This window comes from Tinamus guttatus, unplaced genomic scaffold (assembly GCF_059628265.1).
Source record: "Tinamus guttatus ecotype Peru unplaced genomic scaffold, ASM5962826v1 Tinamus_guttatus_pri_ptg000247l, whole genome shotgun sequence".
Taxonomy (NCBI): Eukaryota; Metazoa; Chordata; class Aves; order Tinamiformes; family Tinamidae; genus Tinamus; species Tinamus guttatus.
This window is the reverse complement of record NW_028288781.1, coordinates 2,794,641-2,817,839: the sequence shown is the minus strand read 5'-3', so window position 1 is coordinate 2,817,839 and position 23,199 is coordinate 2,794,641. Positions and strand designations below refer to the sequence as shown.

Genomic DNA, 23,199 nt, shown 5'->3' with positions numbered 1-23,199 from the left:
TTTACAGTTTACAGCTTTCAATTGTTCAGATAAGCAGAATGCATTTCCAGTGGGACTGGCTATGTTTGGGTGTCCTGATAATGAGCTCAGTAACTACAGAAATTGAAAATGAAGAAAATGGAGATACAGGTATTGAAGTGGAGGATTTTGACAAGGAATCTGAAGATCACGACGTTGGCAAAGATATGTCTCCTTTAGGGGTAAGTTTATAGATGTCTTTAGTTAACTATGTTTGATTTTAAAATAGGTGTAATAGAAATTGTGTAATGGAAATTGGTATACCAGTGCATTTTAAAAAGAGCAAATTGAACACAACGTAGGCAGTGTGTGTCAAATCCCCAGGTACAATCTATGACACGGAGGACAAGCTTCGTAAAGGAATCTACTATGTCAAAGTAGAAAATAAGATTTCCTACCTGTAGTGCATAGTCATTAAGAAAACCTTGCTAGTCTGTTGTTTAGAGTTGGAGTCTTTAGTTTTTAGTCATCCTGGAATGTAGCTTGCAGCCTAGGATTTGTTTATAGAGAAGAAAGCATAAAATGTTGCTTGGGTTTATTTTGACTTCAGAACAATTTATTGGTTTCATTAATCACAACTATCTCTCTTACCCCTTCTTTAATTATTTATTTCTTTGTTCTCCAAAGAGCTTCCAACTTTTGTTAAGCAGCTTCGTAGCAGATATGGACTATATGTATTATTTTTTACTTCACTGAGCAGCCCAACTGTATTGTGCTAAGTAGAAGCAGGGGAGGGATAGAGCAAGGCGGAGAAAGGAAAATATGTGCATAAAAAAGGACTGATGCAAATTCAGTAAACTGTCTTTTCTGAGCCCCTGTCCCCCTGATTTGTAATTTATCTTTGTTCTTCTCAAGCTGCAGGAGTAGATTGCCTTTTTCACAAGTTTATGCAGAAAACTGGGAAAACTTTCAACCTCTCAATCCTATTGAAAAAATGAAAGGACAGTCCAAGAATTTTCTCCTACAAACATGCTTAGTAAAACTTAGATCTCTAAATGTTCTGTGCTGTACTTAATTTGTAAACCTCAAGCATCCGCAGTTTCTTTTCCATATCAGTAGTGCTAACAGAGTATAGCTTTCTCTTCCCTTCTTCGTCATAATGAGAAAGAAACTTTGTGCTTGTTCAAATGTATGAATTTGAGTATTTGTTTTGGCTTTATTCCTTCTGGCCATTTTCTTCCATCTGATGTAAATTTAAAGTTATTTGGCATGTCTTTGGTATCACTGTCTTATATTAGGACTTCAGTACAGCGGAGCCAGGAAACTATTTCCTTATAAAATTGGTTACAGAATCTGAAGCATCAAGGATAAGTAGACATGACAGTATTTTTAATGATGAACTTAGAACACAAGAAAAGCAAATTTTGTACTTTATGTGTGGTTTTATCATCGTATCTGAAACTTTCTACAAGAAACTTTAGAAAGATGCTGATATGTTCCCTTTGTCTATCTGCTGTTGCACAGCAAGAAGGGGCAAAAAAAGGAAAAGTAGTGATGCATTTGAACTCTGTACTGCTTCTAGAGGGAGAACCTTGATCTATCTTTCAACAATCTGGAAAAGAGAATGGGTTTTTCTTCTATCTGAACATGAAGTTAAAAGCAACGTAGCAGCCCCTCTTATTACTAACGTACCACTGGAATTGAAACTCTCAGATTCCGCTGCCTTTTAAGGGTCCTTGCCCTGAGCCTTGATTTCCTTCGCTGCTTTTTACCACTGTCTCTTGGTCACCTGGATGAATCATGTCTGAGGAACTGCACATGGTTGGAGGGATGCACACCCCAACTATATATAGAATTGGGGCCAGGTCTTCATTTATTAGATGCTTTTAGTGAAGGATCTCTGCTGATCTGGCTGGGCGGATTACTTCTGCAGGTACAATAGTGGTTTTCATTGAAAAAATTGCTTACTAGAGCGTGCATCTATAAACATCTTTTAGGTTGTGTACCAGACTCCAAAGCCTACTGGGGAAGTATACTTTACAGAAACCTTTGATGGAATATTGGCAGGGTGAGTACTGCCTTAAAAATTATAAATTAACAGCTTTATCAGTTTAACCTAAAATGGCTGGACTCTTCTTTTTCTGTTAGTCTCATTTTGCTGATATTTTATCTAAAGTAATTTTATAGAGGTTAGAATTGGGATAATACTGGGTAGTGCTTAATTGAGTAATACGTGTTCTGAACGCTTACTATTAATCTGGGTAATTAACACTTCAGGTATATTGCTATCTTTATGATATATTGAAGTACTTATTAGATTATGTTTGTGGATATTAAGAAAAATAATAGATTAGCACCTAACTGTCATTTGTCACTCATCTCCTCTGTGTGTGTATTGCTACTGTCAAATAGCACTAAGGATTATTTGGATGATTGTTTTATTTTCTTGTCAAGCTTGTAGATATTACACTTAAATTTTGCTATTTTCTGTTTATTTTTGGCCTTGTATGCTTTTGTAGTATTCTTATGCTTTTATAATATTTTTATAGGCTACCAACCTCAATACTTTTATAAGACTATGTGTTTTTTTTGAAACAACTGAATAATTTTAGAGTTATAAATGTATATTCATTTAAACTTTAGGAAGTATATCAAAATAAGGGTTAGTCTAGGCTAATCTATTATATTTTTTTCCTAGTTATTTTTAATACCTTTTTGAATAACCAAAAGGTCCAGGATTCTGACTATCAAAATTGCTATTGTAGATCCTAGAAAGCTAATGCTGTTTTTCCTTGTTTGAAAAGATTTTGCATGCCTATTTGCATTAGATGATTAAGTGACTAATATACTTCTTGTTTTGAGGTGGGTGTTGTCTAAAACCAAGAAAGAAGACACAGATGATAACATCTCTAAATATGATGGTAAAACCTTTTAATGTTTACTACTACTGTATGGTTTCTGATGCTCTTGTTTTCTAAGAAACAACTAACTTTTACACTGCACTTATTTTTAAAAACCTAAATGACACAGGTCAAAAGTCTTGTGTAATGATTATTGTTCTAAAAATTGGATTTGAGATGTTGTCTGTTGGGTCTCTTAGCAAGTGGACGGTTTTGTACCATCCTTACAATGCTATTGTGATGAATGATATTATAGTATCTTCTGGTATATGAACATTCACTACTAACAGTTTATGAGTGGTGCTTCTTGAGAAATAATGTGGTTTCAGAGGTTTGACACTTCAATTTCAGTTAATAAACGCGTTTTTAATGTAGCATTTTCCATGTTGCTGCATCTCGTATTAATTCATCAGTTGTTTAAAAGATCCTTGAACTTTGAGATTAAAAAAAAAGGTGAAACTGATTTTTTTTTTCATTTTTTTTTAGATAGACTGTTTGTAGGATTCTACAGTGGTTCTTGTACAGTTTATTCTTAAGAAGATATCCAAAGATAATAGCGATAAAGTTGTTTGGATGGAGTTTATTGTTATGGCTTCAAGTTAACAAAATCATAAGCTTGATATTTCTGTCTGAATATGGTATTAAACTGTTGTTGAAGAGATGTGATCTGTGGCAGTAATTTTGGAAGCTCAGTTTATTTCATTCATGAGGAGCCAGGGAGAATAGGAGACGTTTCTGCTGAAAAAGAAAAATTGCCAATACTTTTTGTCAAATGAAATCAATTCCGTCTAATTAAGCAAGCAAAAGTAACTTGAGGGACCTTGATGTAAGAGAGGGCACAGAATAGATGTTGTAGGGCATGAATTAACTGGTAAATGTTTAGAAGTTGCAGAGGTGATATCGATGCAGAAGAGATGCCTTTAAGAACCGAGACAGATATGCCCATTTCTACAGTTTAGTCCTCTCTCTGATTGCTTGGCCTTTTATTAGATGAAATTTCAATTCAGTGTGACTGTAGTATCAAAACAGTCACATTTGTTTAAAAGTCCACAGAAGAATTCTCACTGTAAAAGCCTGTGGTGAAAAGACCTTTTTAAACTCTTTTCCACATGCTTGATATTGTGTTCTTTCTTGGTGTTTTACTTAATATTACTATTTGGTCTTATTCCTGGGAAGGAGCAGTGTTGAAGAAGGGTTTTTTCCTCTCTCCTGAATAAGGAAAACTGTGGGTTTGTTTTTGTTGATATTTCTATTTGTTCCTTTTTAATGGCTTTTTATAATCTATGGAATTGGAGAATGAAATGTCTGTTTACTTTTATTAACTGAATCTGTGAATCTCCCCTAAAATGCTTCTTAAAAGTGCCTTGAAAGCGCCAAGTCTTCAAGTCTTCCTCCTGTAGTTTTTTTCCACATTGAGAGGTTTTTTATTTTTAATTTTTTTCCAAAATTGCGGAGGGTAGTAAAAATAGTCTTTCCTTCAGTGTTTTAATTTCTAGAAAATAAAATTGATGAATCTGGTGCTGATAATCTCTGAAGAAATATAATTGCCTTTACAGAAGTCTTGTTATTTTCATATTGTCTACTTGGGTAGTCAATTGCATCTTTGGGGAATTCAAATTTATATAACCTATTATTTTGAAAGCTGTTTGGTTGTTTGTTTTTAAGATCAAATGTGGTAATTCCTGCAAATACTTTTATTTTCTGTGAAGCTTCATCTTCCATGTGATTAAAGTTGACCAGAAAAATCTTCTGTTTAAGGGAAGGAGAGGAAGAATGTTATTGGTATCTAGCTTGCATAGCACCTTGCAGCTATTGCTTATTTTAGAATTTGAATAAATGTTATCTTTCCTCAAGCACTATGGGATACCACAACTCAAAGATGTAGTTCTGCAGTATTAAAGATCTTTTTTCAAGCCTCTCTAAGTTAGAGAGTAGGAAAAAAATATGTACATTACACACTATATTTAAAATACAGAAAGTTGGCATCATCTTAAATGACTAGAACTAATACACTTTTGGTGAAGTGGGAGAGCAGGCTTTTCTGTATATAGCTAAGCTGACCCAAGGTGCACATATTTCTTTAACTATCTGCTGCTTTCTTAAGGCTGAAGTAAGGCTGATTTTTTACAGTAAAACAGATTAAATATGAATAGGAGCCTTGTGACAGTCTCTATATTAGCAGTTCCCCTGTTAGTCTTGAATATATGACAGATGTCTAAAATGTACTCTTGCTTCTTGCATACAAAATTTCAATTAATTGGAAATACAGTGGATGTTGGCACTCTCCATTCTCACAGTTGTGAAACTGTTGGTTTTCTGCTGTTATAAAAGCATCAACTTAAACTTCTTTTTTCTGACATTTCTTGTTACAACTACTTGTATCTCTTATATTCTTTTTCTCTAAGCTTTCTTTTCTCCTTGTTGTCTGAGTCAGAACTTGTCTTCCCTGCTTTGGTAATCTGCTGCTCATTCAGTTTTCAAGATGTCTGCGATTTCATAGCTTCAGTTTGCTTCTTTCTTTTCCAAAGAGTCTCTATGTTTGTTTTAGGAAGATGGGAAGTAGAAGAGCTGAAAGAAAACACAGTGCCTGGAGACAGAGGATTAGTGTTAAAATCAATAGCAAAGCATCATGCAATATCAGCTATGCTAACAAAGCCATTTATTTTTGATGATAAACCTTTGATTGTTCAGTAAGTAATTCCTCAAATTTGTGCCTAACAATTTTGTGCCTAACAATTTTGTTCTTAAAAACTTTAAGTCAAGAAGCGAATCTAAATCCTTGTAGAAAAAAACTGACTTGCATGTAGCATTGACGATCATATCCAGACATATCGGAACTGCAGATGTGTAAGATCTGATGATTAAGTAAAATTTAATTTACTAATTTAATAAAGTTTAATAAACAATAAAAAAGATTGCAATAAAAGTGTTAACAAATATTGTTTAAGCTCTTTTGAAATATTTTTGGCCAGAAATAAAAGATTTTACAAAACTGCTAAAATAGCTAATAGGTTTTCAGTCTTTCTCTGAAAATCTAAGTATATGTATGTATATACGTAATTTGAATAGTATATATGTAATTTGAGTAGAGCTTTTTTACATTTACAGCCTGTGGCTTGAGTCTTGCAGGTACCACAGCAGTATCAGTGGAGCTCAGTGTACTTTTGACCTGGTGAAATTAGTGATCAGTGCCATGGCAATATGACTATATATTGTTTCTGATACTGAGACTTGCTTTGTTATGCCTGTAAACACATAAAAATAACTGCTGTGGCTGAATATAGTGTGTCATATAGGTAGTTTCTAAGATAGCAGAAATCTTCCAGGGCTCGGTTGCTAATTCACTTTGATACTTGTACATTGGTCAATAAAACCTCGGAACTTTTCTTTTTTGTGATAAAGCTGCAGCAATTGCTACTGTGATGCTTTTGATTGACATCATTGCTGTGTTGGTTTTTATGGTAACTAAAATCTTTTGGCCATGTAGAAAGGTTTTCATAGCTGTGACTAACAGATAGTAAGAACATACGCAAAATTAGAATTCCCTATGATAAATGAATTTAAATTTACTTATTTATTTTACTACTCCCCCTTTACCCAGGTACGAAGTCAATTTTCAAGAAGGTATTGACTGTGGCGGAGCGTATGTTAAGCTTCTGTCCAGAAGTGATGACTTGGATCTGGTATGTTGTCTTGCTTAATATTTGCTAACATATATTCATTTTGAGAATAGATAACTGTTCTTATGGGGAATCAGTAAAAGAATAATTCGTAATACATACTATATTTCTAACAGCATCCAAAATATTCAAGCAGAAGTTTGGGCAAGATCAATGACATAGCTAAGACTGATCATGAGTACACAAAGCTTTCATAGTTGTGCAGGTTTTTATTGGAATATTGGAAAAATGTGAATTTCAAAAGATTTAAATGAACAGTGTAGTGTGTTAAATGTATTCCTCTTAGTTCTGCATATGAGCAGTATTATGTAATAAAATTTCAAGCATTGATAGGCAGAACAGAAGAGTTCTATTACTGTTTCATCTGACTTTGAAATAGCACAAGGCATAGAATCTCAAATGTTCTTTCAGTAGTTTTTTACCAAATGATATGCCATATGTAATCTTTTAAAAAGCCCAAGACTTAGATTTAGAAAATGCTTATGATGAGAATCTCCATCCTCAGGGAAATTTTGTTAATGATCAGCTATCCTAGATAAAGAAACAAAAAATGAACAAACAAGAAAAATCAAGAGAAACAATCTACAACAGAAAGTACCTCAGTATTTTGGGCCATTCAGTAGATTCTCTCACAGTATTGTTGGGAACTTGCTTGTCCTTTCTGAGCCTCATTCCTTACAGCTATGCTGACACAATTGGACATTTCTGGTTCAAAATGCTGCTTGCCTTTTTCAGTCAAGCGTTGGTTCTAGCACACACAAACTGATTGTTTCTGCTGTTATATAGCTACCCCTACCCTCAGGTGCAAATGTAGACAATCTAGGCCATGATGGAGGATATTCTATCAGTGCTTTTAACCTTCAGAAGTCACAGTGATTTGTGGCCTAGAGTTTGCTGCAGAATGCTTGTTATGCTGGCAGAGCAGAATTGGCTGATATATTCAGTGGGAGCTGGTGCTTCTAATATATGACAGCAATTACAGAAATAGGTTACATGCTTGGATAAACTTGGAATGACCAGTGTGGATTCAAAATTTTGGCAAGAGAAAGGGCACATCGTGACTGGGGGGAGCTTACCATGGCTCAGCACTACAAACACAAAACGAGAACGATAATTCTGGTCCTCAAGCAAGCTGCTGAGGCTGTTTAGTAGCTGACTTCCCTGCCTGCTACAGATTTATTAGTGTTGTTGAGGCAGCTTTCAGTACTGTAGTGACAGAAACTTGAGGCAGTCACAGCTACAGCCTATAGAGCTGTTCATTCTGATGCATCAGGCTGTGTAGTTTGCTCACCAAACAAGATTTGGTAAGCTAGAAAGGCAAGTTTGTGGGATGAAAAAAAACCAACAAATGTTCTAAAAATCTCTTTTCGTGCAAGTGGAGGCAAAAATCTCATAATTTTCTTTCTGAGTAAGTAGGGACTGATGTCCATCTTAGGCCCCTATGCCTAAGACATGCTGCTGTTTTCTTGACCTATGAAGCCACAATCTTGACTTTAAAGTACCAAGTTGAAGGATGTCATTGTGTGCTGACTAAACTTAAAATAATGAAAGAAGGCCCTAGCTCACAGTGAGATGGCATTGCCTGCAGCCTCTCTGGATGCTGGTTTACCCACATTTGTATTACTGTGAAGTGCAATGCCCTGGTTATGTGCAAAATGAAGAAGAAATTCTTCAGGACAGGCTCAAGACATTGCCTGTCCTCACCTGCAAACCAACAGTGGTGGCATGTATAAAGTGTTGTTTTTAAGCAGTTATATTAATAAAAGCGTTAAGGCATCTTCCTGTTTCTCTTGCTATTTCCCAAAATCTGTATGCTATTTTTTTTCTCTCTGTACTTCATACAATTTTTGTACAAGTAAGTATTAAAACATGGGCTGTAGGAAAACCATTTGAGGCATGGCAGCTTTTATTGTGGAAAGATGTGTAAATAAGAAAAAATGGTGTGTGCGTTAGTAAACCAGAGAGGCAGCAAAGACAAAACTTACCTGTTTCTGGATTGGCTCACAATGCATGCTTTTTTTGAGCTTTGCTGGCTGTAAGATGAAGTAACTTGAAAGAGTCAGTCTTTTCTTGCACATTTATTTTCTAATTTAAAATTAGATATATCTCAATGCTGTATGCTTGTTGCTATTAGTCAGTTGAATATTTTTAATCCTATCAGTGACATTTTCGAAGATGAGTGTTGTAAAAGTGACCAAATATAAAACATGTGCTTCTACAGTTTTTGCTAAATCTAAAATAATAATGTTTTACCTTGCCTACAAAAACTGCTTAAAAAGTGTGTGTGTGTGTGTGTGTGTATATATATATATATATATAAAGTGTGTGTGTATATATATACATATATATATATATGTAAAGTACAAGCTTATTGCAAAAATAAGGGTCAGGTGTATCAGGGTCAGGGTGTACACCTGTCAGGGTGTATCTTTCAAGAATCTTTTTTTTTTTTTTTCCAGAACTTAAGTTATTTCCCCTCAAGTAATTCCTTAAGAATTTATGACAAGTTACTGTGAATTACAAATACAAAAATTGTATAAACAGGTGAAAAATATTGAATATATCTGAACAGCTTAATGCAGTATACTTTTAAGTACTGGATAATTATATCCTTTTTATATGCATTGAAATCTAATTTGCTGGAAAGCATAGTATTTAGTTTCCTTCTGTCTTTTAGTGTAATGTATGTAGAAGGAGATAGGCATTTTGTTTTGTGACAAGCATTTCCACTCAATGTAAGGATAATGTCTTAGTAAGGATATTTATGTTCCTATAAGAAGCTTAACTGTTCTTTTACGGTTAGCCAGAACTAAGAACAGAAAGCACTCAGCAACTCACAGGGACTGTTCTGTACCTTTCAGGATTCTGCCTACCAGTTTTCAGTTTTAGATTTAATGTTATAGGAGAAAACAGGTAACTACCACATGCTACAGCATCAAGGCAAAGTAGTAGCCATGGTGACTTCAGCAAATGTACAGCATAACCCATGCTCAGCTTTCTTGCTTCTGCAGGAATACTTTTTTGACAAAACACCTTATACTATTATGTTTGGACCAGATAAATGTGGAGAAGACTACAAACTACACTTTATCTTCAGACATAAGAATCCTAAAACTGGAGAATATGATGAAAAACATGCAAAACAATCTGTTGCAGATCTAAAAAAATTCTATATGGACAAGAAGACACACCTCTATACTCTTGGTATTGTTTAATTCTTAAAAGTTTAACTTAAGAAATGCTAGAGATTACTTTCCCTCCACTGAAACATTGCATCTGAGCCAGCTTTCTGTTTGCAATGGTCCGTTCATTTGTGGGGTAGTTGTGTTAACATATGAGCGTAAATGCTTTAATGGATGCAGAACACAATTGGCTCTGTAGTGCTGTAGTTTAAGGTTCAGTTCCAGGGAAATGCATATTGGCCAGCTTAACACGGAGCAGTTGATTACTGCTTTCTGTATTTTACTATGATAAGATGACATAAGGATAAGAATGGTATTAAAAAGTATCAAATACCTTCCTAGAATATTGAGTATCAGATGAATTTACAGAAATTTATTTAGACATCCTGCAGAACACCGAATGCTGATTATCTCCACACATTAGAGGTCTTGGTAAAGCTCCATCTGCAGCAATATGCATAAAGAGGTGCTACCACCCACTCTGAACTGAAGATAAATTTGGGCTATTTTAATTGTCAATGAACAATACAATAGAGCTGAGACTTTACTTTTGTGGTTCCTTTCAAAATTTATAGGAAGAATAAAGAGAAACATGAGAAAAAGAGAGTAAACAAATCTATGTTATACTGCAAATCCAGCAGAATTAATTGAATTTTCACTGATTAATAATGAAAAATGTGCTCAACTTAATCTGCCATAAAAAAAATAGGGTAGTGTGCCATAATAGCAAACATTAGGAGTAAGTAAAACAGAATGACAGAAATGAGGTGCGGGGGAACAATCAGTAAATGATCTTTCCCACCCTCCTATACTTAGTAAGTAAAGGAATGAGTGATATTCTCTGGTTGCATGTTCTTTTGAGATGATGATTAAAGATGCTTAAATTCAAATAGTATTTACTCAATTATGGATGTTAGAATAGAACAAATAGTTTAATAGGACCAAAGATGTTGAATATGATTCTAACGTATTTATCTGATTGATAAAATCTGTTGGAAAAAAAATTATGATTCTGCGTATTTAAAATGATGTGGGGTTTTAATTTTTGCATTTGTGGATATTTTAATTCAGTTCAAAGCTTTTAAACTGTAAGAGCTTAATTAGATATTATCATAATATCATTATGAGATTATTTTTGCTTTCAGCTCCCACCTCAGTAAATTGTCATTAAAAGTGGAATAGTGTTTGCTTTGAATTAATAATCTTATTTAGAGCAAGAGGTACATTTGGTTACATTTGTTAAGCGATTAGTATAATTGCTGGTCATTAGAAATGGGTCTGGATACAAGGTCTGTAGTCGAGCCTGTTGCTGCTCCATTTGAAGACCCTTCTCCATCAGCTACCTGAACTTGTTGAAATACTTAGCCATTGGGGAAGAGCTTTGTGTGTTTGCAGTCTGGCAGTTGGGCAAAGAGCTCAGTCAGATCTGAGCCTGAGACGTAAATACTGCTTTGATGGTTCTTCTGTTGTGGTGTTGCCCAAGTGCTTCTGTCTCCACGTTGTGCAGCGTGGAGCTGTAATTTGATAGCAGAGATGTTTTGTGGGCAAAGGTTTATTTTTATTGTCCTCATATAAAATTCCTAGAATTTTGGCCAAGTGATGAGTTTTTGAATCTGTTAGAATGTGCTTGGATGTATTTCAGCTAATGAGCATCTTGCAGGTTTCAGTTTTTCTGGGCCTGATGCTGGACACGCTGTCTCCACAGTAGCAACTTCATTGTATTGTGTCCAGGTCCCGTAGCTGATCTGAATGGAAAATCTGTTGGGGGAAATTATTTGTTTATTATTTGTCTAAACTTGTGCACAGTGTATAGGCTTTGGGCTAGAGAGATCTGTAAAATGTATACTTTTTGCTTTCTTTTAATACATATATATTTCAATTTAGTGCTGAAACCAGATGATACTTTTGAAATGTTAATCGACCAATCAGTTGTCAGTAAAGGAAGTCTTCTGGAGGATATGATTCCTCCAGTAAACCCACCTAAAGAAATAGATGATCCTAATGATAAGAAGCCTGATGACTGGGATGAGAGAGCAAAAATACCAGATCCCAATGCTGTAAAACCAGATGATTGGTAAGGAGATAAATTTATCTGTAGAAAAACACTTAAACACTTTGAAAGACTTGACTGGGTGGATTTTGTTGCTGTTAGGCTTTTGTTTGTTTGTTTTGCTAATGACATATTTTTTTTTCTACTAAAAAATAATACTTGTGTTTGAAAATGTGTACAGATTGGGGGAGTGTAAGGACCCATTCTTTAAATACAACTTGTGTTTCCTACTAATTTGTTTCAAGCCTCTGTTGTAGCAAGTAATACCTCAGATTAGTTGAAAGATTAGAAATGCTATCTTTTTTTTTTTTTCTTCCTCCCTCCATTACGTATTCTTTATTTACATTTAGTGATTTCTGCTTAGATCGTTTTCTGTGAGGTAAAGATCATATAATAACTGAGGAATAAAAGAGAAAAAGTCAGTGGGGAAACATATCTGAAATCTACCAGCTGATGGCAGCAATTTGTGGGCTAATTAGCATCTCTTGTAACTGCGTAACTATAACTTTTAAATATGAATTTAAAATAGGTTTGTGTGCCTAATTCTGTTGTGCCTTTGAATATCATCCCTTTCATGTTAGTTACAGTCCTCTGAACAGAACTATGGTTCAAAGTCAGGTTGCTGTATTTTATAACATCAGTCTGTAATTAAAGGGATGAAGATGAGCCTTTGAAAATAGAAGATCCTGATGCTGTGAAGCCTGAGGGATGGCTTGATGATGAACCGAAGTATATTCCAGACCCTCATGCAAAAAAGCCGAAGGACTGGTAAGAACTTAGTTCCATAATACGTATCTATTAATGTATCCTGAATCATCTCTGGCAATTTGTTATGTGGAATTTTGTGGATCAGAACTTCAGTTCACATTTCACCTTACTTGGACATAACAAGTCATAATTTTTAAGATGTGGTCAAACATCTGTTGGTTTGGGGAGTGTTTTTAGAAAAGTATGAAAATGTCAGTAATTGCCTATTATTTCTGAAGATATAAAAGGGGGGATACCAGAGACTCCTCTGAGGGAATCTGCTACAATGATAAAACAATTTAAGTGGATACTTATATATTGTATGGTGGTCAAAGTGGTGTAAGCACCTTATGGGGAAGTGTTTCAAGCTATCTGCAGATTGGATAATAAAATTACATTCAATTATGCCGTAGTTGAAAATATAGTTTAAAAAGCGCTCTGAAAATATATGCACATAAAAAAAGGTGCAAGCAAAACTCTGAGGCTTTTTTTTTTTTAAGAAAAGTATAAACTTCAATTTGAGACTGACTGCTAGTGTTCAGATGAGTCTGAACTGAATGTTTGTCAGTCATTCTTAACCCTGTTTCTGTAGGGATGAAGAAATGGATGGTGAGTGGGAAGCCCCTCAGATTCCAAATCCCAAGTGTGAGACTGCACCTGGTTGTGGACCATGGGTGCATCCTGTGATGAATAATCCAAAATATAAAGGAAAATGGAAACCACCTATGATAGATAATCCTAATTATCAGGTAATAACAATACTAAATTTTGTTGTTAGAAGATAGTTTAACAGCGGGCAAGTTGAAGTGCCATGTTATTCTCGACTTTTCTACAGTATATTTTATAATGAGCTTGAACATCATCACTAAACATCTGGAGGTTTTTCTGCTTTTAGAATAAATAAGCTTTCTTTATGGCTGCTATTAGAACAACTTTTCATATTTATAAAATATATGAAAAGAACATTCAAATAGTAAATTCAAAGAGATACAGGAGATGCAAGATTTTAAGTGTCTGTTTTGTGGAACTGAAATACTAATTTTGAAAGCAAACCAAGTACAGTTCGACTGTTTTATATCTTTGGGCTTTTGAATTGTGTTATTTAATAGAATAATTCACTCTTTTCTTGGTAGATTTTTGTAGGGGCTTATCTTTAAATGAGCATACTTAATCAAAATTAAGATTAAGCCCTTCAGTAAGAAGACAGACTTTTGAATAGCACCTCTCTTGTAACCTCAGATACAAGAGAGAATTAGTCTGACATCAAAGAGCTCCTTTGTGTTAATTCTGTTCTGGGAGAATTTAAGTCTAATTTAGTTTAAGATCTAAGCAGGTTTTTATACAAAAGAGTGTGTGGCTTTAAGCAATTTTGACAGGTATTCACAGAGCTGAATTTTCCTTGCTGAAAATGTTGTGTAACACTTCAGGTTACAGAAGCTACAAGTATATACATATACACACACACACACACACACACACACACACACAGTTGCAACTTCAGAGTAATGATTTGCTCTATATGTTCTCATTCCTTTAGAATACTGTTTTGAGGTAGTAGCTATTTTCTCTCTGACATTCCACAGTCCAATGATATTTTAGCAATTAAGAATTTTATAGTGATCAGTAATGAGCTTTATCAGCTTTTTATGTATTTATATATATATATATATATATGTATGTACATATGCACACACATGCATCTGAGCATAACTGACAGTGTTGGGAATGTTTTTTTGAGTAGCGAACTGAAAGTATTCAGGGAGCCCTAATTGTTTTCTAATGTATTCTTAATCTTCTTTTTTTTTTTTTTTTTTTTTTTTTTTTTCCCCCCTACCCTTTCAAAGGGAATCTGGAGACCCCGGAAAATTTCGAACCCAGACTATTTTGAAGATCTTCACCCATTTGAGATGACTGCTGTCAGTGCTATTGGTTTAGAGCTCTGGTCTATGACATCAGATATCTACTTTGATAACTTCATTATATGCTCAGAAAAAGAAGTAGCAGATCGCTGGGCAGCAGATGGCTGGGGCTTGAAAAAATTAATAGCAAGTGCTAACGAGGTATAAGCTATACTATGTTCTTATAGAGGAAGAAGTGAGAAGAATTTTCTGTTTATGCTCACAGAATATTAATTTATCTACAATTACAATATTTTGTTAAGTAGCTGTAACAGTTTTTCCCAGTTTGACCTTTTAGCTAGATCAATATCCTCCTGGTATTAAAATGCTTTGCTTGACTACCTAGTATGAAAAGTAGGAGCTATCCACACTTTTCCCAATAACTTGTTTATGTATGTGTTTCCATTCCTCCAGAAATAGATAATTAGGTGATTTTGTGTTTAAAGATTATGGGATTCTGGATGAATAATATGCAGCTCAGAAAATGTTTGTGCGTATATTTGTGCATATGTTTGTGCACCTGTGTCTGCTCTTCTACCCATATGTCCACGTTTTGTTCTGCTGTGCTTGAGCAGCCACTACAGTTTGTCTAGATTGGTACTCTGTAGGGTGAACCTGCTCTAATATCCATGATCATGAGCCCCTCTAGTGGCTGCTTTTACTGAGTATGTTTTCTTCCTGAAGGTCCTATTTTTTGATAGCTTAGAAAAATGAGTACTGTGCATTTCAAATTTTGAAAACTGGAGACTGTTCTAAACACAAAGTCTATTTTGATTGTGTTTTATTTAAAAAAAAAATATTTTTATATATATATTCACAGCCTGGTATGTTCACTCAGCTGGTGACTGCAGCAGATGACTACCCATGGCTTTGGGTTCTTTACATCCTGACTTTAGCTCTCCCTGTTGGTCTGGGTGTGCTGTTCTGTTGGCCAGCAAAGGTAGGAGAAATTGAGTGGCTTTTGTTTCTGTGTGATGGGGTTAAGGTGGGGGTGGGTTTGGGGTTTTGTTCTTTTTTTGGCTGTTTATTTTGTTTTAAACTCTTACCTAAAATATAAAACTTGCAAAATCCTAGCATTTGTGCAACAACATGCTCTTTTAATGTGCCATTAATAATATTTATTTAAGAATGAAACATAAGTAAATGAGCATTGAAATCTGACTTTAAATGTATGTTGATTTTTAATGTGTTGTAGAAGATAGATGAAGATATCGGCTTCAAAAAAAGTGATATACCTAAGCAAATTACAAAGGGAGAACTAGAACAAGAGGGACAGGAGTTAGAAGATGACGAAATAGAATTAGAAGAGGAAAAACAAAATAGAGAAGAGATTGCTGGAGATGGTAAGACAAGCAACAGTTTGTGGTACAACAAATATGAACATGTGATTAGGTCTAGATGACAGATTGTATTGCCAGTAATTTTAATCAGTTGAAATTTAAGTTCATACACTCCGCTTTACTCTGGGCCTTTTCTGCTTTTCCTTTGACAGGCCTCAGTGAGTGGAACTACATTTCCAAAAACTCTGTGATAAATTAAGCAGAAAATAGAGCTTTCTTCATTATTATTATTTTTTCTCCTTCTGCAGGAATTAAAGTACTTCTGTCAGGCTTTCTCCCTTCTTAATATTTCATGTCCTGAACATTCTTGAATGGTTCAGATGTCTGTACCTAGAATGGCTGAGGTCGTATCTTTAAGATGTGTACTTAATAGCTGTTAGTCCTTAATGCTATTTTTACTTCTCCCACTGTGGGAAGGTTGTACTCTGAAATATTTTGTTGGTTGCCGCTTTTCAGTAAAACGTAAGTCTCGACAGTCAAGTTGATATGAAATCCTGACATTTGCTTTATGCTTCATGTGTTATATGTCACTTTCTAGCAATGCGTTGACTGCTTGCAGAAATCTGTTTTTTGCAGAAATCAATAATCAGTAGATTGAGGTATACTTTGGCATTTTAGGATTTGATAAAATTATGTCATGTTACTGCATGAAATATAATCAAAGCTATTAAACTGCAGTTTTGATTTTGTGTTAGCATTTCCCTGAGTGCATAGTTATGAATAAGAAAGGAATCACCTGATGTGCATTGTGTTGTCTTGACTTCTGTGAGGATCTCCTCAGTCTCTGCAAGATTCTGCCTCTTGCTTCATTTCTTCCTTGGTGAGAATAAAAATAAGTGACAGGTGACTGGCATCAAAGGTAGCAACTCAGGAAGTATTGACTTTTTTTTTCTCTGCCTTTAACATCTTTTTATGTTACTAACTGAAACTTTGTGTTTCTTGTCCATCTTTGCACCGTATGCCACAAATATCTGACTTAACTCAGCATCATGTGTTCCCACGCCAATCCATATAGAATTTTATACTTTGGGGCAACACTTGCCATGTCAAACTTAAGCCAAGTCTCTTACCACTGGAGTCTTAATAAGATATTAGCTCTCAGCATCATTTGTAGCCCCAGCCCTTTGTTGTTTTCTCTTCCTATGTTTTCCTTTTGATAGCATTCTATTCAGTATGCTTTTTGCTCCTGATAAAGAATGTTTTTTTTTTTTTTTACCCAGTCTTAATGGACTTCACAGATACTTTTGATGCTCTGTGCAGTTCTGTCAGTAAGGCTGTTTGAGACACCTCAGTTTCAAAATTCTTTTGTTCATCCACATCAGGATGCTCCCATCAAATTTAGTCCTTTGTATACCCATGTCCTGAGTTCTGTTGAGTATCTGATAACTCACTTTTATTTTGTTAAGAATCAATATGTGAAACTGTTGTTCTCAACTTAGAGCTCTACTATCATAAGCTTCTGCTTTATCAATATTCTGGTCCACGATGAGAGCAGGAGCAAGTTTTGAATATCAGTCATCCATCCTTGCAAGACGTCATTTCCCTCAGTGATCTTGTAAAAGTAGACCATTTCCCTTGTAACCTGTGCAAATGACTCATCTCAGACAGCTGGCAGACCAAGGCATGTTGAGTAATTCATACATCCCCCAGACGGCATTTCTTTTTATCTAAGGTTCTCGTTGTCAAACTTTCACTTAGCATTTAGCATATTGTTTTGACTTGAACAGGAGGAAAGTTTAATTTTTATGGAGGACATAGTTTGTGAATCTGCTGTTGTCTAGATGACTTAAATCATTACAGGACAGGTAATAAATACTATGTTAAAGTGCATATTTGAGTGTTAGAAATAAGGTCCAAGCAATCACAGTGGAAAAGCTGTGGGTTTTGTTGTTGTTCTTGTGTTTTTTTTTTTTTTTTTTTTTTTTTTTTTTTAGGAATTATTTTTAAAATGGTTGTTTCAGCAGTTAGCTTCATTTTAGACCTTTACATTTAGTTGCTAAACTGAAGTAACATAACTAACAGAACTAGCTCTCATATGACTACTCCAAGGTTTTCAAGAAAATTCTAGGTTACCCCCTTATAGGTAACCACTATAAGGTTACCCCTTATATTTGTAGTTTGATGGGAGAAGAGAGGGAAAAAAAAAAAAAGAAGATTTCATTCTTTTGCCTCTTTCTTAGCTCAAAGCATGGAACAATTGCCTTCTGCTTACCTCCTTTTTTTTTTTCTGCTTTAGAAAGAAGAGAACTGGAGGAGACAAAAAGTGAGCTGATGAAGGAAAGGAGGCAGATGGGAAGGAGGGATCCCCCTTCAGGTACAGGGAAAGGGAAATAGTTAGGGCCAGGTCTTGAAGACAATCTCTTTCTTCCTTGTTCTTCTGCTTCCTTGCTGTTGCTAGAACAGCAAGGTGGTAGAAGGCAGCCTTCAACAGCTGTGGAAGTAACTTTCCTACCAGATTTCTCAATATGGAACTCCTTCGTCATTATTACCTGCTGCTTTGTTTTCTGGATCAGAGAATAACTCGGTCTGAGCAGTGAAAGGCTTGTAGATTTTTTTCAGTTCAAGTGAGAATGAGTTGCTGGCAGAGTGGTCCTGAAAGGACATTATCATTGGGATTTACTGCCCTGTTTTTTTTTTTTTTTTTGTCGGCACGTATGAAGTTTATATTTCATTCTTGACTATTTCACTTAACTGCTTCATGCTCTTGCTCTTCTTTTAGACAAACATCCCAACAAATAAAAGTATCTTGCCAAGAAGTGTAATTGCTGAGTCATAGTTGGATTCTTGCTTATTAGGTTTTATAAATTTACTTATATTAAATACCGATTCAATTCATTTTATACTAAATTAATAGTTTAAAATAATATTGTTCTTTTTGCTCCATTTCTGAGCTTTGCCACTTCCAATGTATGAAGCTTTTTGGTTTTTCTTCCTCTATTGAATGAGTGCTTATGGAAGATGCTGGATTTGCACAACTTAAAAATTTTAATCTTGTGACTAGAATATGAACAAAGGTAGCGTTTTCTATGTCACAAACACTTAAATTTATTTGGGCGTTACTGAGCTGAGGCAGTAAAAAATCTTATCTGTTTTTCTTTTACCTTAAAGTAGTGTCACATAGGATCTGACCAAGATAGCAAAAGCAGAGTTTGAAGTAGTTAATCCTTTTAGCTGTTGCTCCTGTTTTTTACAAAACTACGGGAAGACTTGTAAAATGTCATCTATGCCTTCTCTGTCAGATTTAGAGATGTCTTCTTGTTTGCTTGGAAAGTATTGCAAAGGATACTAGATTACAGTAACTCTTTTGTGACTGCTGAGATTTAGCTCCTATCATGAACACTGATACTTAAAATGCAAGCTTGGGAATGCCAGTTTTTATGTCCTGAGCCCCAAACAGCCGGTGCTCAGCATCCTTCTAAAGTACAGAGAAGTGAGGCAGACAGAGCCCAGCAGGGCAGCCTGTGCTGGTCAGAGCAGGACTCAATGCATTCCCTGCTCGCTGTGAGGCAGTGATGCAGCTTCTCTAAGGCACTAGAAAGTGCTTGTGTTGCTTCATACAATCCCGTGAGAACTGGAGCATAGAAAGGGTGGAGTTCATTCCTCTGCATCTTAATAGAGTTCTGTATATAAAGTAAAATTAATTTCTGCTGCAGAAGGTGAGGGTGAAGCTGGTGAAGATACTGATGAAGAGGAAAATGAAGTTGAAGATGGAAGCCAAGAAGGTGATAAATCAAATAAATCTGGCTCAGATGATGAGGTGAGGTTTTCTTTTTTTCAGTGTTGTTCTCGTCCTTCTCCAAAATCATACTTGCAACTAAGCCCAGTTACCTCTGATAGTTTTTCTTCTGTTGAGCCACAAACAAATCACGAGATGGGGGATATGTTTCTAATTATTTTACACCTCAGACACACCATTTGTACAGACTTGTAAAACGTATGTTGCTCTTCCTGTAATTTTGTCCAGGAGATGGTATTTATTGTAAAATTGAGGTTTAGCCTAAGAGTGATTGTGTAGGTCTCTAAACATGAACCGTTTCTACAAGAATGTAATTTTTATATTTTAAACAAGTTAGGAAATGAATTGGAGGCTTTGAAAAATCGATGTTGCCCTAGGTATCCAGTCTTTTGTTTTTACTATGCTTTGTAACTGACTGTTTGCTTCTGGGTACTCCTTCAGGGAGACTTGGGAAAAATCTCAGGGCTTTGGGTTTTTTCTTCTTTCAAATTGCAAAGTAAGATTTTAAGCAAAATGACCCCATATGTTTTGAATTCAGTAAGTGTGGTTATCCTTTTTTAATACAAACTTAATCCGGGAACCAGATTCTATTAAATATTTTTTCAGAAAAGTACGTTCTAGAATGTAATTGATATGTGTTCTTCTTAATAGTAGACCACTCCTTTTGTTTCAGGGCTGTATTTCTTCATTTACTACCCCTTAGTCAATACTGTCTCTTGTTCCTGTACGAAACATTTTTTTTCTTGTGCATTTACCCAAGAATAGAGTATCTGATGAGCCCATTAAGCTGTATGCAATTCTTGTAGTATGCGATCTGGAATATACTTGAATCCATTACAGGGTACCAGTCACCACAAGGCTATGCCTCTCTTATATGGGCATTTTCAGAACATCAAAGTTTTTAATCATTAGTTAGCTCATGACCTAATTTGGGGATGTCATCAACACCACGTCATCACTAAAGTAGTGCCACATTCAGTGAATTGCTCATTCTGAACCAGATGCTTGTGTGGTGTGATGCAGGAAAGAGGAAGCAGCGTGTCCTTCGAGAATGGAGTTCCTGTTGGAGAGATGGTTTGTAGACCTACATCCAAGCCGGTCACTTAGACACAGAAAAATGGATATCTGGATTAAATCTGTTTGTGGCCTCCCTAAGAAATGCAGTTTTAATGTTTTAAGTGTTTCTTACCTAGGAAATGGACATTAAAATAATTTTGAAGGAAATTGTTGAATTCATTAAAAAAAAAAAAAGAATTACTGACTTCAGTTTAGATGTGCTATTCTCTCTTTCTTGAACAGAGAAAGGAAACATCTTTTACCAACGTTACTTATTAGATTAATCCTGTCAATGAAGTGTTACATTTAGTGATAATATGATGGGGGGTGATGAGGAGAAGGGGCAGAAGAAACAAACATGCCAGTTTCAGTAAAGAAATAGAAATGTTAGTGCTGAAATTCTTTTTTTTTTTTTCCATTTCAGATGAAAGAAGCTGATGAAGGCACAGGCTCTGGAGATGGCCCACTGAAATCAGTTCGCAAAAGGAGAGTACGAAAAGACTAAGTTTTTTTCCAGCTAATATTTTTAGAACTTGATAATTGTAACTTTTGGTATGGCATTGCAGTAGGCCTGAGAGCATGCAAGTCCCTGGGGGGAAAAAGAAAAAGAAAAAAAAAAAAAAAGGGACTTGTTGCTATGTAGCCGCCTGTTTTAATTCTCCATCCTCTTTAACCTCATCCTCTTTAACCTTTCCAGACTTTCCTTATGTCCCTTTCTAGGGAGCAATATCTGTGAAGAATTAGCTAATGTTTTGAATTTAGAGTAAAAGTCAAAACACAGGTTGGTCATTGGATTTTTAATATTCTTAGAAATTAGTAGGAGTCAAAGGTAAATTTTGACTATAAATATTTTTAAAGCATTAGAGGAATAAATTATTATTATTATTTAGCTCTAGCACAAAAATAGCTTTTGAAACTTCTGGAAGTTTACACATTTCAGCTCAAATGAGATGATAATCCAGATGCTATAATCTATAGCAGTTCATACTGCAAAGAGAAAGAGCTTTATTGTGCAGAGTTAAATGCAATAACATTGTTTTTGTAAGCTATAATATTAGGCACATTTTTTATTGTAAATTATTTCTTACAGTTGATACTGATATTTTGGTAGTTCCGTGTTCACTTTAGACATTCATTAATTTATTTAAGAGGAGTTATAGAATACTCATGGAAAAAGTAGTTAACTAATATGACTGGTTTTACTCTTGAAGGCAGATATCAAATCTACAGCAACAAAGTGATCCACAGGTAACTTTTTTCAAACTTTCTATAGTTCTCATGTTCTAAGCCACAATGGCATAGCCCCTATTTATAGAATACTTGCTAAGTGTACATTGCCTCTTAAAAATATTTAATAATTCTTGCTTAATGTAAAATTTATTAATACAGATAATTTTTGATGGATTTTTACAGGCATAAGCAATGGCTGTTGTCATAGTTTAAATAAACTGCATATTGTAAGATAACCTTTGTTTTGTTTAAAGTTCAGTTGTATATTTAAAAAAAAATAAACTGCAATCACTGGAAACCTCTTCCTGTTGGTGGCTTTGCTGTTTGGTGTAAACTGCTGGCAAAAAGACCTATATACTAAAAATAATTTGAAATCCACTAATACACAGAGATCTTTACAGATATCCCTCATGCCTGGCAAGGAACTCATTTGCTGTAGTAAAAGAAATTGAGACAGCAGAGGTTTTGTTGGCTCTGCCACTATTATGCAACTCTAACAAATGAGCAAGTCTTAATTATCTCTGATGAAGATCCCTGATGAAGCCTTTGTCTTCAAGTGCGTGTGCTGAAGTATTTTAAAGTTAAGAATTTTGGACTCTGTTTTCTGTGGAGAAACATATAGAAAGATCTCTGGTAAGAAATGTTAAATGCATGAGTTGTGTTGTCTTTACTCTGTTTGCTGTAACAAACAATGGCCTCAGGCACCGCTTTCTCCTGTGAATTTTTAAACCATAGATGGAGACTGTCAGCAGTGAAGGATAGTGCCAGTGACCAAGGGGACCTGAGTAGTTGGTGGAAGGACAGAATTGCTGATTGCTGTAAGCTGACAGCATTTTTCTTTTAGTTTTCGTGTTTTGTTTTTCCCCATGAATGTGCTTGTTTCATGGCTAAGATACAGTTGCTCCACAGATCGGTCGTCATGTAGAGGATCCTGGACTTTTCTCAACTTCTGAACCTACAGTTGCCATGAAGTCTTGATTAATACCCCATTAACAACTTTCTGTCATTTCTCTGAATAGGGGGCTCTTTCTTATGGATAAAATCCATCTGAAGTGCTAACCTACTCCCTTGCTGTGGAGGGAGTACCTGTCTGTACTGTCTCACTTCAGCAGTAAGACATTAATTAAATTGAACATTAATCCTTTCAACTATCTGAAGCTTGGAAGATACAGCCGATGTAGTTACTAACATAAGGGGGTATCTATAAGAGCAATGCCAGAAGTGAGTAGGGGATTTGAGGCTATAGATAAGCCTATGGAAATAGAACATCCAGGGGTGAAAATACCATGTGAATGATTAATCTGTCTCCCCAGATTTGCTAATCACATCTCATCTTTCAGCTTTCAGACTTCATCTATGTAGGAAAAAAAAATAAGCAACAAACTTACTTTTCTACCTTTCTATGAACCGTTTTAACAATTT

The 23,199-nt window shown here is 35.2% G+C and overlaps 1 protein-coding gene across 1 annotated transcript; it reads left to right on the top strand.

The window, feature by feature from the left end:
• CLGN (calmegin) lies at positions 1 to 21,137 on the top strand. The gene is made up of 15 exons (XM_010219678.2): positions 1 to 200; positions 1,956 to 2,026; positions 2,821 to 2,879; positions 5,407 to 5,548; positions 6,460 to 6,541; positions 9,550 to 9,742; positions 11,605 to 11,794; positions 12,425 to 12,538; positions 13,110 to 13,266; positions 14,362 to 14,577; positions 15,236 to 15,355; positions 15,611 to 15,758; positions 17,992 to 18,069; positions 19,409 to 19,512; positions 20,972 to 21,137. Exons 1-15 carry the CDS (start codon positions 39 to 41, stop codon positions 21,050 to 21,052), a joined length of 1,917 nt encoding a protein of 638 aa, XP_010217980.2. The 5' UTR covers positions 1 to 38; the 3' UTR covers positions 21,053 to 21,137.
• The last annotated feature ends 2,062 nt before the right edge of the window (positions 21,138 to 23,199 follow it).